We start from the raw sequence: 15,650 nt of genomic DNA, 5'->3' as shown, positions 1-15,650 counted from the left end.
ATTATTTGCTAGTGAATATCATTATTATTACTTCTACTACAAACATCAATATCAGAAGAACCTAATTTTGAACTTTGGGAAATTCTACTTGATAATGAATCAGATAAATGGCTCTTCCTTCTTTACTTCTCAAACCTTCCCAAATTTTATTCATGATACTAAACGGAAGTATCACATCAATTGGAAAAAACATGAACGTGACTCTAGATTTGATGATAATCCATACAATCCTACTTAATTTCTTGCAAGTTTCATTCAGCACTAAAGTTGAGTAAAGTAAATCCATTCTCTGACCTTCGATAATATAACTGAAACGTAAATATTTTATTGCAAATGGATTGGGAATAAGATAAAAGTCAACTTTATACTCTATACTTAGAGATAAACGAAAGTGGGTGGGAAATAGGTTAGATGGTTGTGAATGTGTTCCAATAAATGGAGTTGAAGAACCGTGTTATCAAAAGAAATAAAAAAAAATTATTATTGAATTGTAAATCAAATATTTATTTCACTAGGTAAGATTGATTACATGCATATATTGAATGATGTCATAATAGTCCATAAAAAACCTTGTTTATTGACAAGTTATTTTGTATTATTTCCCTTATGATTTTTCTTAGTCTTCTTATTCCTTTAGAAATCGGACTAGCTTCCATTTAATTTACTCTCTTTATTAGGACTTCTATCGGTTTTCTCCTCACATGTTCAAACTACCTAAGACGATATTCTACCATCTTTTCTATAGTAGGAGTTAGTACAACTTTCTCTTTGATGCATTTATTTATAATCCTATCTTGTCTAATTAATCCTTTCATCCGACACAATATTCTTATATTTATCACATGTAGCATATTCTTTTATTGATATTTTATTATTCACATTTAGTCCTATATAGCATTGTAGGTCTTCAACTCAAGTAAGTTACACTAATAATTCAGTACCAGATCAAGATGCGACCGATGGATGGATTTGGATTCATGACAAAGGAGCTCAATATTCAGTTCGAAATGCATATCATGTGATGCTTCATGATGATAGAAACTGTGAAAATGTGGCTTCCAAAAAAGTGTGGAAAATATTGTCCCACCATAGATGAAATGTTTAATGTGAAAAATATTCTTGGGTGGAGTTCCAACAAAATTGTGTCTAATTCAAAGGGGGGTAGTCTTAGGAGCACATGTTTCATTTGTCTCAGTGTCTGGTGCTCTATGTGGAGAGAATGATAAATCAATAAGCCACTTATTTTTCTTCTACTCGAAATCTTATCATGTTTGGCAAAGTCTCTACTCTCAGTTTGATCTTACCTTAATTTTCTATAATTATGCTAAGATCAACTTCTCTCTTCATGCAAACATGACTTGGATGGAGAACAATTAGAGGTGTAAGTGGTTCCAGTTTAAACCGCGAAACCGATGGAATCAAACCAAACCAAACCACAAAATGTGGTTCGGTTCAGTTTCACGGTTCGGTTTGGTTATTTTTTTAAGGAACCGTTTATGTTCGGTTCGGTTTATGGTTTTAAAAATTTAGGAACCGTTGGAACCGAACCGAACCGCATATTAAAGAAATATATAATAGGGATTAGGAAATAATGTTTTATTATTGTTTAAATTCTTCAACCAATTTTCTAGCTTAAATTTGTAGTGTTATATATGTTACTAAATTGTTATTAAGTTAATATTATATATGTTATTAGTTACTTAATTGTTTCCTAGTGTCTTATGATTTGGAACATATTTTCCAACTTATGTGATATTGAGTTTGAAACTAATATATATCATATATTGTTGTGAACATTCATTTTTGTCCGGCCCAGAAAAAGCCCAATTCGTTTCCAAATAATAAGTTTTCCATTTCAAGAAAATACAAATAAAGTCTAAGCCCTAAAAAACAATTTTTCAAAAAAATGTTGTTTGGGCTAGCATAGGCCCACATGTCATCTTCCAAAACAAAAAGAATAAAAATAAAAATAAAAAAATGTTTTCTTCTTAAAAAATTTCGAAATAACATTCAATAAGTGAAAGATGGTGAAAGATTTTAAAACCAAATTTCGGATTTTTTTAGCATTTAAATAAGATATCATGCTTAAAAACACAATTGGGTGCCATAATAACTAATAATAATAATAATAAATTAATTTTCGAATTTCAAAAAAATAATAAAAAAATTAAAAAGAGGATTATTTTCTCTTAAGTATTTATTGATTTTTCGGATAAACAAAAAAATCAAAAATCAAAAATCAAAAAAGATTTTCAAAAGATTTTAATTTCAAATTTCAAATTTGAAATTCAAATTCCAGATTTGAAATCAATTTTTCAAATATCCTGGTTAATGGAAATCAAATCAATTTGATTGGATTTTAAAAAAAGGGGAATATTTGATTCATGAAAAATTAAAGAGGTAGGCAAATCTTTAGGGATTTCGGTTGGACTATTTTTTTCCCTATAAATAGTGGGTTAGGAAGAGGAGAAAAGGACACACAGAAAGTATTATTGAAACATTGCCAAAACATCCAAAAAACCTCCCAAAATCCTGCCAAACGTGTTGTGCGAAAAAAAAGAAACAATAAAAAATTGCTGCGAGAATCAATCCTGTGTGGGTGGGTTCATCGTTTATCTGTGCATCCTCGATCCCTAGCCGTTGGATCTGCATACTTCCTCAATTCGTGAGTTGACCACAAAACGTAGCCAATCGCAGGACGAAATACGTCTCAGTCTCACTACACAACAATCTCTTCCTGCCACGCTTGTTTCTCTTTTTGCTGGGTATTCTATTCATTGCTTATCAGGTTTGCATTTTAGCTGTTTATTATTTACACTAATGTCACCATGTTATATTATATATGCTAAATTATTATATCATGAAAATGTTAATTATCATAATAATAAAAAAAATTAATTATGTGTAGGCAATTAAATTTTCATGAACATAAGGTGTGAATATAAAAATTAACTGGACTTATCATTGTAATCAAATTTCACTGTTGTTTGTTTCACCATTTTTACAACGAACCTTTACTTTTGCTATTCAAAGGCTAAGAATAATAAGTAAATATATATAATAAAATCACTCAATTCTATTGCATGGTGAGAATTGTATTCATGTGTTTATGACTTAGTTAATTTCATTTCTATAATAGAACATGTTATGTTGATGCATGTCACTTAATATTTGTTTTTTTATTCTATTCATGTTAATGAGTATCCAAATTTTAATATATGCAATGTTAGAGGAAGCTCAAACCCAAAACACAATGTGTAGGTTTTTTAAAAAAAATTAGAATAAATCACATTCTACTAGTATTTTATACTTTTTTTGAATTTTAATCAATGTCCTTAAAATAACTTCTACATTTTTTAATGATAAAGTCATTATAAATTCTAAGACGACAATCACTCTAATTTTAAGATATGATGCGGTGTCGGACATATGGGCTGCACTTCATCAATTTAATAATCACCANGGACCAAAGTCAATATTGTCAGGCACAACTAAAAAAATAATTTTTTTTTATTTAAGTAATTAATCATTAACTAATTAATCCAATTAAAAAAAAAGGTGTTCCTTTATTTAATAGTAATAACAACAAATGAAAAATATAGTAACCCATGTAGTTTAGTATAGGATACTGCTTAAGGCGGGCGGGTGGGGTGCTAATACCTTCCCTACATTGTAACCGACTTCCGAACCTGGATATCAAAAATCCAAAAAGCCCAAGGTAATTGGGCTAAAAAAAGATTTTTCTACATTTTTTACAGTAAAAAATGTAGTGGCGACTCAAGAGGTCGCGTAGCCGAAAATCGGGGCGCGACAATTGTTATATATGTATTGTTACGATTCTGACGGCGATATTCTTTTATCTGTTATCTATTCTAATAAGAGGAGTAAAACAGAATGGATTCTTGATTCTGGATATACTTTTCATACGTGTCCTTATAAGGATTTATTTATCACTTTTGAACATGTTGATAGTGGTTTTGTTTTGATGGAAAATGATATTCAATGCAAAGTTGCAGGAATAGGTACAATTCAGATCAAGACTCATGAAGGTATTGTCAGAACTTTGGCTAATGTCTGCTATATTCCAGATTTGAAACGGAACTTGATTTCTCTTGGCACCCTAGAGTCTCTCGAGTGCAGGTATTCAGCTGAAGGTGGAGTTCTAAAGGTATTAAAAGATGCTCTGGTATTATTAAAAGCTAATTGAATTGGTAGTTTATATGTTTTGCAAGGATTTGTTGTTACAGGTTCAGCATTTGTATCTTCTTCTATGCCTAATAACAACGTCACCAAATTATGGCACATGCGTTTAGGCCATATAAGTGAAAAAGGCATGCATCTTCTGAGCAAGCAAGGTCATCTTGGTAAACATGGTATCTGTAAGCTGGAGTTTTGCAAACATTGTGTTTTTGGAAAATAGAAAAAGGTTAGTTTCTTCACTGCAACTCATCGTACCAAATGTATTCTTGGTTATCTTCATTCTGACCTTTGGGGCCTTCAAAAATTTCTTCACATGGAGGATGCCGCTATATGATGACCATTATTGATGATTTTTCTCGTAAGGTTTGCGTTTATTTTATGCGGCATAAAATGACACATTCTCCACTATCAAAAAGTGAAAAACTCTTGTTGAAACCCAGACAAGGAAGAAAGTGAAGAATCTCATAACAGACAATGAATTAGAGTTCTGCAATGGTGATTTTAATGAGTTCTGCATAAATAATGGTATTGTTAGACACAAAACCATTCCAAGGAATCTCTAGCAAAATGGTGTTGTAGAAAGGATAAACATGACTTTACTTAAGAGATCTCGTTGTATGCTCTCAAATGTTGGGTTATGGCATCAGTGTGAATTTTGGGCCGAAGCAGCATCTACTGCTTATTACTTGGTCAACCGTTCTCCACATTCATCACTTGACTTCAAAATCCCATAAGAAATTTGGTCAGGTAATCCTGTTGTTATTCTAATTTAATAATTTTTGGATCTCCTGCATATGCATATGTCAATGATAGTAAATTAGCTCCAAGAGTTGTTGAGTGCATATTTCTTGGTTATGCATCTGAGTGTAAAAGATATTACTTATGGGTTCTAAATCAAAGTCACGAAAGTTAATTCTTAGTAGAGATGTGACTTTTAATGAGAATGCATTATTATCTTCTGGAAAATAATCTGTTGTGTCTTCTTCTATTATTACAGGTAATCTGCAGGGTACTAGTGAGAAAGTGGAGTTGAGAGTGAAGCCTACAGCTCCTAATGTTGATGTTCCATCTTCCTCTATAGTGTTTTGTGATAGTCAAAGTGCTATTCACTTGACTAAGAATATTCATTATCATGACAAGACCAAACACGTTGATGTAAAACGTCACTTTATCCGAGATATTGTTATTATTGGCGAAATTATAATGGAAAAGATTCATACATCAGAGAATCCAACATATATGATTACCAAGCATCTTCCAAATACCAAGTTTCAGCATTGTCTGGACTTGGTTGGTCTCTACAACACTTGAGCACCCTTCGGGGCTTTATTTGGCGATGAACAACTTATCAAATTCGAGCCAAGGTGGAGATTGTTGAGATGTATGTGTCTCTCATATACCACTTGGAGAGCAAGTTATAGTAAAGCTTGGCCTCCAAGATATTAAAGCTTGACCTCCAAGATATTAAAGCTTGGCCTCCTAGATATTCAAGTTTGGCCTCCAAGTTTCCAAGGTTCTTCTACTATAAAAGGACAAGAGTTGTGGCATATTTTTCATCACAAAATCTTCATAGCAACATTAGCAAAACACTAGAGTCTTGAGTGTATTTTGGTGAGAATTTTCGTTATCATTATAAGATGATTTGTTATACTCTCCTTTTTTCATTGTGTAACTTTGCTTATGATTGCCCGTGGTTTTTTATCTCTCACACTGAGAGATTTTTCCATGTTAAATTTTGTGTTATTTTTCTTGCTTTTTTGTTAGCTTCTCTTTTGTTCTCAATTGATCTAATCTTGTGCTTCCGTATTGCGCTCTATTCCTACATGGAAAAATATCCTCCATATTTGAATGCATCCTTTACACGAAGTACAAGGTATCATCAAGAGAGTTAATGCATCTATGAGGTTCATGAAATCTATCAAATATTGGGTGTCCTATAGATTAAAGAATGGTAGGAAAATATACATATCAAGATTTCATTTGAATGGTGCAGACTTTTTTTAGTACAACCTAACAGAATATGAAGAAAAATCAGATTTGCACTTAAACAATGATTTATAAATAGTTTTAAATTAAATGAATTGTCACTCACTCAATAGTTTATCATTTCTTCAATATTTGCATTTTCAATGATACTTTCCATATTCTTATGGGCATTTTCCCATAGGATTTTTAAATCTATCAATACATTTGAAGGCGTCTTGATTAAATCTATTTGTAATATAATATAAATTAACAATCTATTTTTGAATACTAATAATGCAAGATAAAAATTAACTATATAGATTTATAACTGGATACTCACATAATTAAATAATAACTTTAATAATAATGTTAATGTTAAATAATTTATATATGTTTTATTATAAAATTATATAATAATTAATAAAATAGTATTTTTGTGTCCTCGTGATAGTTTTATTAATAAAAATCTGATTAATAAATTAGTGCGATAGTTTTTAGAAAAAAACAAATATTTTTAATAATAAATGGTGATTTTTAAATCATAAAATAATTTATTTATCATACTTGATGATTAATCTCTTAATATAAAGATGGACGAAAATTTTTTTTGCTTATTTTCCTTAAATCATGCTTGAGTGATCCTGATATACCATTTTTTTCCTCACTTCTAATGTGACTTTATGAATATTATATTATGGTGGTTTTTTCCAGTGTTATAAGAACCGGATCGTACTGGACGGTCTGACTAGTTTAACCACTGACCGGACTTGAAAACGACTTTGGTTTACCGTTTTAATTGAGTGACAGTTGGACGATTTTGAACCGGGAAAATTCTGGTCCGACCGTGTTAAACTCGGTTAAACCAGATTAACCCGGGAAGTAAACCAGACGGTTCGCTTCAAAATTAAAAAATGAAAAATTACTCTAATATTTTGTTTTACTCTAGTCCAAAAAAAAGATGAAAAGACGTTACTTCAACGTAATTATACATGATTATTAATTATAATTACTAATTACGTATAAAATCGTCCAGTCAGGCCAAACGATTTAACCGTTTAAACCGATTTAACCTAATATGAGACTTCTTCTGATTTATCGTCCAGCTCAAGTTTCATAATATTGATTTTTTCACAGTGAAAATATAGCTATATACATTTTAAAAGTATAATACTACAAACATTTAAATAACTTTACCACAATTTCACCCTCAATCTAAATTCGATCCATTATTTTTGTTTCTGTTCCTGTTTAACCGAAGATAGGATTTGGCAGGCCCATTTTCTTAGATTATCCATTTTTGTTTTCTATTATCTACTTAGCTGAAGAAGAAATGAGAGCATGTCTCCAATTAACACATGCTTGTATACTTGGGCCTAATCATACTATGATTTATCATTGGAATTTGAGTTTTATAACTTAGTCTTTTAACATTTGTGATCAAGTATCTTTTTCTTCGATAATGTCAAAATTAATATTTTCTTTAATCATTTTATTGAATATGATCATAGAGCATGAGAATACGTACGAGAAAATACTCATACACGACCTTATGGTCACGCTTGTTTATTTTTCTAATACCTGACAATGACCTAAAGGTTGTTGTTTGCGTAGGTCGCAACAATTTTGAATAGCACCAGATAATCTTTATTCTCTGGACAATTCTTTCTTATATGACCTTCCTTATGACAATGAAAACATTTATACTTTCTAGGTTTCGCTTTAGACTTGGACCTAGATTTCCCTCTTTCACCAAATTGATTTCGCCTCTCTGTTCTTCCTCTGGCAAAAAGACTATCACCTGAGCCTTCAGATCTCGAATCTGATACTCTTTTCTTCAGTTCTTTTGAGTGCAACGCCGCCTTTACTTCGTCTAAGGTCAGATCTTCTCGACCATACATCATGGTGTCGATGAAGTGCTCATAAGAACTTGGAAGGGAACATAGTAGAAGAATTGCTTGGTCTTCATCTTCAATTTTAACATCAATATTCTTTAGATCAAGAATAATTTTGTTAAATTCATCCAGATGATCTTTTATGGGTTTTCCTTCCTGCATTTGAAGGGTATATATTCTTTTCTTCAAATACAGCCTGTTGGTGAGTGACTTCGTCATATACAGGCTTTCCAGCTTCAACCATAATGAAGCAGCTGTAGTTTCATCTGACACTTCTCGTAGAACTTCATCTCCCAAGCACAACAAAATTGCACTATGTGCTTTTTCCAGGTTTTCATCCTTCTCGTCCTCGGTCAGACTCTGTGGTAACTTGTTTCTACCTTCCAAGGCTTTTCCCAAGCCTTGATGAACTAGTAGAGCCTTCATCTTCAATCGCCATAGGTTGAAATCATTTTCTCCATTAAATTTCTCCAAATCAAATTTAGCACTCGCCATGATAACCGTATACCAGAACAGTATCGTAGTCCGTGAACATACACCAGGAAAGCTCCCAGGAAAGAGAGGTGGGTCTTAACAGACACGCTTAAATACCAGGTCTTTCCTAAGACAGAACTTTCCTAGACATGCACTTTCACACTATTATACCTTTCTAGTAACAAGAACAATTCTTTTCTGGTGTGTAAGATCAGACAATGCTGCAAACACAGAGCATACTAAGAATTTTCTTTTAGATCGTACGGCTTAGCATGCAAGAGCTCTACGAGCTCTGATACCAGTTTGTTGATGCGGAAGACATATGGAGAAAATATAATAGAGAAAATGACACCGAGAAATTAACGTGGTTCAGCAATTTGCCTACGTCCACGGTTGAAGAGCAACAATGATATTATCACTATGATAAAAGAGAATTACAAGTTCACTCAAGTGTTTCACTCACTTCCCAAAACCCAAGTACACCCAATATCACTCTCACTCACTTATATCTTAAACACTATAATATTCCTCACAATATTAGAACAAGAGAAGAAGAGAGAATATGCACTAAGGCTAGAATATTGGTGTGTCTTACAATGGCTTGGAGCATTCCTATTTATAGCCAAAGCCTTGAGGATCCTATGGCCAAAAACAAAGATGCTTCACCACAACCTCTTCTTCTCATTGGCTACAAAAGAGGTTACACTATAGCCACTCATTTTACTTGGCCACAAGAAGGTTTCATCATAGCCACTTCTTTTGCCACATCATTCTCTTTTTCTTTTAAGCCAATATTCCCAATCTTATGATGATTTGTACTACAATAATACTAAAATGCATACGTTTATATTTGAGTGTGTTCAGTTAATTTTTTATAGCATAGTTTAAGTAGTCTTATTTCCAAATTGCATTAAAAACAATCCATGTTAATTTTCTTGTATTTCTATTTAAAGCCTATTTTGGCCAATATATTATTTAAACTTTTTAGGATTATTATCTTACTTATCAAAAAGACTATTTCCAACAAGAGCTCTCAATATCCTGTAGATGAATCTCAATCTTATTCTTTAGTTTTTGTGTCTTTATTTTGGGATATACAAAAAAGAAAGACTATTTCCACATTTTTGTGTGAATCATAAGTGTTACACGTAAGACCATTTAATTTAGAGCAAATTACTGTAAATTGTAGTCTTGCACTCTAAGTCTTAGTCAACCTCACTAGCTAAAAAGATGACTTTATTTGTTCCAATCAACATGTTGAAGATGAGGATCAATTTTCTTTGAAAGAGTTTGATCAAGAAGAAATTTGAAGATTATATCTATTGAAGATCACAATTACAAATACAATAGAAATGCTTCTTATGAAGAAGGAAATCAAAGTCTAACTATAGAGTTCATCTACAAAAGAAGATAATCTATTAAACAACAATTGAAGTTCATCTATTAAACAATAATTGAAGACCAAACTCAATTTAATTTTAAATTGGGCATCAAAGTTATATGTCCATGAAGTGTCGAAAATGTGTTAGAGGGGGTGTTTGTGTCATAGACATGCTAGATCTTTCGTAGGAGAGGTATTGGTGCTTCATAGGATATAGTTATTTCAGTTAGCTTTGTACCAGCAAAAAAAAGCTTATAACTTATAGTTATGAGTTTAAAATTTATAAATAATGCTTATAATTCATAAAAAAATGTAGCTAATTTAACAACTTAGAGGTGTTGGATAACAAAAATACTTAAGTGTTGTTTCCATACATTATAGTTAGATAATAAAATAAGGTGTAATATCTATGCTCCCTTATATAAAGATTTATACAAAGTTATTAAATATCTACTATTCAATTTGAATTATTTTTGTTAAGACAACCATACGTTAAATCGACATGAGTTTGAAGATGAACTCAAAGTTCACATGGCAAAAGAAAAACAAGTTGATTGATTCTGATGTTACGCGTAGAAACGTAATAGAAGGGAAGGTGAGTTATTAGTAAATATTACACATCTGCAACAATTTCAGCGCCTACCTACCAACATGGTCCCATTCACAAGCAAACACATAAATTAAGAAAAGAAAAGAAAAACAAAAAAAATCAATTTTTTTTTCTTAATTTCATATATTCTTCTTATTTTCTCATCTGCATCACACTTTCTCTCTCACCACTTCAAAGGGTTGCAATCAAAACATAGCAAAAGCAAAACAAACAACAACTAGGATCTTCCTTTTGTTGTTTCAGACAATGAAAATAATGACAAGATGAAAGCTTGCTTTGTCGGCCATTAAAGCTTCAACCCAAGAGATTATTTCATTCCAAGCAAACAAATAAAACAGTGTCTGTATATTCATTTTTTCTGATTCATTGAACTCTGAGTCTTCTTTCTTAAGGAAGTACCTGAAATAAAGGGGTTTGGGTTTTTGTGCTCAAAATCTTACCTTTTTGGTGTTCAGATCAAAGATCCCCACTTTTCATGCCAAAAAGTGAAGTGGGTATATTCTATTTTTGGCTTTGAGATTCATGAACCCCTTAAAGGTTCTTACTTTTCCTTCTCAACAAGTTTCTGATCCTAAGTGGTGTAGTTGCTGCTTTTTTTATCATCCCTTCTTTGATGGTGATGGTAGCTTTTGAAAGGTATGTAACTCATGTTCTTTGTTTTTCCTTTCCTAATTTTTAGTGAGTGGTTTTTCTGTAATATATATGTATACCTTTATTTTGCCTTTGACCTGATTGATTAAGATGCTGAAAATGTTATTTTGAAATGTTTTTATTTTATGAACTTGGGTTCATTTGGCCTACCCCAACTCAACATTTTGAGATTTTGTTCAATCCAAAGTTCAACAAATTTTTCTGGTTTTTTCACTGACTATAAAGAAAAAGAAATTACCACCTTGGTTATGCAAGTGACTTGTGATTGTTTCCTTGTGCAGGTTTTGAATATTAAGATGTCTGGAAATATCAATGAGGGGATAACTTTGGCAAAGTGGTATTATGTTATTTTGCTATTATTGCCTTTACTTCTTTGTGGCACAGAAGGGTTGAACATTGAAGGACAAATCCTCCTAGAGCTTAAGAATGGTCTTCTTGATCAGTTTAATCTTTTGAGAAATTGGAAGTCTTCGGATGAAACACCATGTGGATGGATAGGTGTAAGTTGCACTGATCATGATAATAATCATGTGGTTCAGTCTCTTAATTTGAGTTCAATGAGTCTTTCCGGAACTCTAAATGCTAGTACTAGCATTGGGGGTCTGACCCATCTAACTTATCTCGATCTTGCTTACAATAAATTGTCTGGAAATATACCCAAGGAGATTGGCGAGTGCTCGAGTTTGGAGTCCCTTTATTTGAACAACAATCAATTTGAAGGACCGATTCCGTCTGAGTTGGGTAAACTGTCTTTTTTGATAAGTTTGAATATATGCAACAACAAACTCTCTGGTGTTATTCCAGAGGAGTTTGGAAATTTGTCTTCATTGATCGAGTTAGTTGCATATAGCAACTTTCTTGTTGGTCCCCTGCCGAAGTCCATTGGAAATCTTACGAATCTGGTAACTTTCAGAGCTGGTGCAAATAACATTTCTGATAGCCTGCCGAAGGAAATTAGTGGATGTAAGAGCTTGATGTATCTTGGTCTTGCTCAAAATCAGATAGGAGGGGAGCTACCAAGTGAGATTGGGATGCTTAACAACTTAACAGAACTGATTTTATGGGATAATCAGTTGTCAGGATATATTCCGAAAGAGCTTGGCAATTGCAGTAGTCTTGAGACCCTTGCTTTATATGGAAATGAGCTTGTCGGAAATATTCCTCCAGAGATTGGGAACCTAAAATCATTGAAGAGGTTGTTTCTCTACAAGAATAATTTGAATGGAAGCATTCCAAGGGAAATTGGAAATCTTTCTTCTTGTTTAGAACTTGATTTCTCGGAGAACTCTTTAGTCGGTGATATCCCTTCTGAATTCAGCAAGATAAGTGGTCTACGCTTGTTCTTTCTCTTTGAGAACCAGCTAACCGGTGTTATACCAAATGAGTTTAGCAGCTTGAAGAACCTGACCAGGCTAGACCTGTCAATGAATCATCTTACAGGTCCAATTCCATTCGGTTTCCAGTATTTGACTCGAATGTATCAGTTGCAACTTTTTGACAACAACCTAACTGGTATAATTCCTCAGCGACTTGGACTTCGTAGTCCTCTTTGGGTTGTTGATTTTTCCGACAACAGCTTGACAGGAAGGATACCTCCTCATCTATGTCGACATTCTCGCTTGATGTTGTTGAATATGGCATCTAATAAGCTTTATGGAAATATACCAACAGGGATATTGAACTGTGAATCATTGACACAGCTGCTGTTGGTTGGAAACAGGTTTACCGGTAGCTTCCCTTCAGAGTTGTGTAAACTGGTGAACATAACCGCAATTGAGTTGAACGAGAACAGATTCACTGGTCCACTCCCTCGTGAGATTGGGACCTGCCAGAAATTGCAAAGGCTTCACATTGCAGATAATTACTTTACGTTGGAGTTGCCGAAGGAAATAGGAAATATTTCTCAATTGGTAACCTTCAATGTGTCTTCGAACCTTTTCACCGGAGGAATCCCACCTGAAATTGTTAGGTGCATAAATCTCCAGCGGCTTGATCTCAGTCAGAACAGCTTTACCGGTTCCTTGCCAAATGAGCTTGGAACGCTCCAGCATTTGGAGATTCTCAAGCTCTCAAACAATAAAATCTCTGGAAATATTCCTGCAGAATTAGGTAATTTGTCTCATTTGAACTGGTTGAAGATGAGTGGCAATATGTTTTCTGGTGAAATACCTCCTCATTTGGGTTCCCTTTCAAGCTTACAGATTGAAATGGATCTCAGTTACAATAACCTTTCCGGAAGCATACCATCCCAGCTTAGCAATCTCAATATGCTTGAATATCTTTTTCTCAATAATAACCATTTAGATGGTCAGATTCCGAGCACATTTGGCCTGCTTTCAAGCTTGCTGGGATGTAATTTCTCATACAATAACCTCTCTGGCTCTATACCTTCCACCAAAATTTTCGAAAGTATGGCTGTAAGCAGCTTTATTGGTGGTAACGAAGGCCTCTGCGGTCCACCTCTCGGAGACTGCAATGCCAATCCATCTTCTCGCGCAGCTCCTTCATCGAAGAGTGATGATTCTCCTCGTGGTAAAATTGTCATGACCGTTGCTGCTACTGTTGGTGGTGTTTCTCTCATCTTAATTTTTGTTATTCTCTATATTATGAGACGATCTTCAGAGTCTATTGCTTCCTTGAGACACATCGAGACTCCCTCCTCGGAATCAGATTTGTATTTTCCTCCAAAGGAAGGATTCACATTCCAAGATCTAGTTGAAGCTACAAAGAGATTTCATGAAAGTTATGTTATTGGTAAGGGAGCATGTGGAACAGTTTATAAGGCGGTGATGAAATCGGGTCAGACTATTGCTGTTAAGAAGTTATCATCTAACAGGGAAGGGAACAACATTGATAATAGTTTCAGGGCTGAGATATTGACTCTGGGAAACATAAGGCATCGAAATATAGTGAAGTTGTTTGGTTTTTGCTATCACCAAGGTTCCAATCTCCTACTTTATGAGTACATGGAAAGGGGTAGCTTAGGTGAACTCTTGCATGGCTCTGCAAATAATCTGGAATGGCCAACTCGGTTCATGATTGCTCTTGGAGCTGCCGAGGGTCTTTCTTACTTGCATCATGACTGCAAACCAATGATTATTCACCGTGATATAAAATCGAATAACATTCTGCTTGATGAAAACTATGAGGCTCATGTTGGTGATTTTGGTTTGGCAAAAGTGATTGACATGCCCCAATCAAAATCAATGTCTGCAGTTGCCGGATCATATGGCTATATCGCCCCGGGTAAGCTCCTATTTTCGATAATTACTCAATGAAGCAAATGTTTCTTTTTTTCTTTTACTTTTTATCTTGTTTTGACTTACAGTCTATCGCGATGATTCATATTATGATTTGCAGTTTCACTTCATACTTGTAACTAATGTCGACATTAATTTATTTTCTTGAAGAAATTTGAGTTTGGTGAATTCAGAAGTTTTGGTATTTTAAGCAGTTTTGGAAATTGCTTTTTCTTACTATGGATTTTGATATTGTTAAAATATAGTTTGTTGCCAGTGACCTATCAACTTGCCAATGCCTTATTATCTTATAGTATTTGGCCATTATTGCCTATGCATTTAGTTTATAATTGTAATGTTGACTTTGAATGTTATTCACTTATTCTGTCTTTTTCATGATCCACTAATGTATATATAGATAGACTTAAATTAATATTAGTTAGGCACATAGGTACAAATGCTGAAACTGACAGATAAATTAGAAAAATCACACTTGCTCATGGCCATGTGATGTACCAATATCTTTCTTTATGTCTGCATATTTTCGAAGTTAATTCGGCACCCCCTTAAAATTAAAGATGAAAAATTCAGAGATGAGTTTCACATAGAACTTTTCGTTCTCATTTTTAAGGAGGCACCAAATTGAATCATTAAGGTTAAAATAACATCTTAAGCCACTTGTTATTAAAGCCATTATTGTTTAGTGAATCATTTTATATCCTACATTGCAGAATATGCTTACACTATGAAGGTCACAGAAAAATGTGACATCTATAGTTATGGTGTTGTTCTTTTGGAATTGATAACGGGAAGAACTCCGGTTCAGCCATTGGAGCAAGGAGGTGATCTTGTCACATGGGTGAGAAGCCATATCCGGAATAATAAGAATATATTGACAACAGATATACTCGACAATCGACTCGATCTTCAAGAACAAACCACTGTGAATCACATGCTCACTGTTTTGAAACTTGCGATATTGTGCACAAGTATGACTCCTTCCGAGAGGCCATCAATGCGCGAAGTTGTGTCGATGCTTATCGAGTCGAATGAGCGAGAGGGGAATTTAACACTCACTCAAACTTACCATGATCTTCCTTCGAAAGATGGCACATGAAAAGTATATTCAACTTCACTTGATATTAGTTATAACAGAGATGATTTTTTATTTTTATGCTAATTTTTCTTAGTATATGGTTTCCATAAGAGAAAATAGGTATAATTTTCGTATATTCTTT

General features: G+C 33.5%; 1 protein-coding gene across 1 annotated transcript; it reads left to right on the top strand.

Moving 5' to 3' along the window:
* On the top strand, window positions 344-15,650 carry LOC109354427 (probable leucine-rich repeat receptor-like protein kinase At2g33170). Its single transcript, XM_019596919.1, has 4 exons — window positions 344-355; window positions 10,786-11,158; window positions 11,455-14,419; window positions 15,144-15,650. The coding sequence occupies exons 3-4, from the start codon at window positions 11,470-11,472 to the stop codon at window positions 15,527-15,529; spliced, it is 3,336 nt and encodes a 1,111-aa protein (XP_019452464.1). The 5' UTR covers window positions 344-355; window positions 10,786-11,158; window positions 11,455-11,469; the 3' UTR covers window positions 15,530-15,650.

This window comes from Lupinus angustifolius, chromosome LG08 (genome assembly GCF_001865875.1).
Source record: "Lupinus angustifolius cultivar Tanjil chromosome LG08, LupAngTanjil_v1.0, whole genome shotgun sequence".
NCBI classification, from domain to species: domain Eukaryota; kingdom Viridiplantae; phylum Streptophyta; class Magnoliopsida; order Fabales; family Fabaceae; genus Lupinus; species Lupinus angustifolius.
Note: the sequence above shows the minus strand (reverse complement) of the source record. Positions and strands in the feature narration are given on the sequence as shown.

Coding starts and splice junctions, on each gene's coding strand:
- LOC109354427 (XM_019596919.1), top strand. CDS start 11,470: ATGTCTGGAAATATCAATGAGGGGATAACTTTGGCAAAGTGGTATTAT. Junction 14,420..15,143: donor ATATGGCTATATCGCCCCGG/GTAAGCTCCTAT, acceptor CCTACATTGCAG/AATATGCTTACACTATGAAG.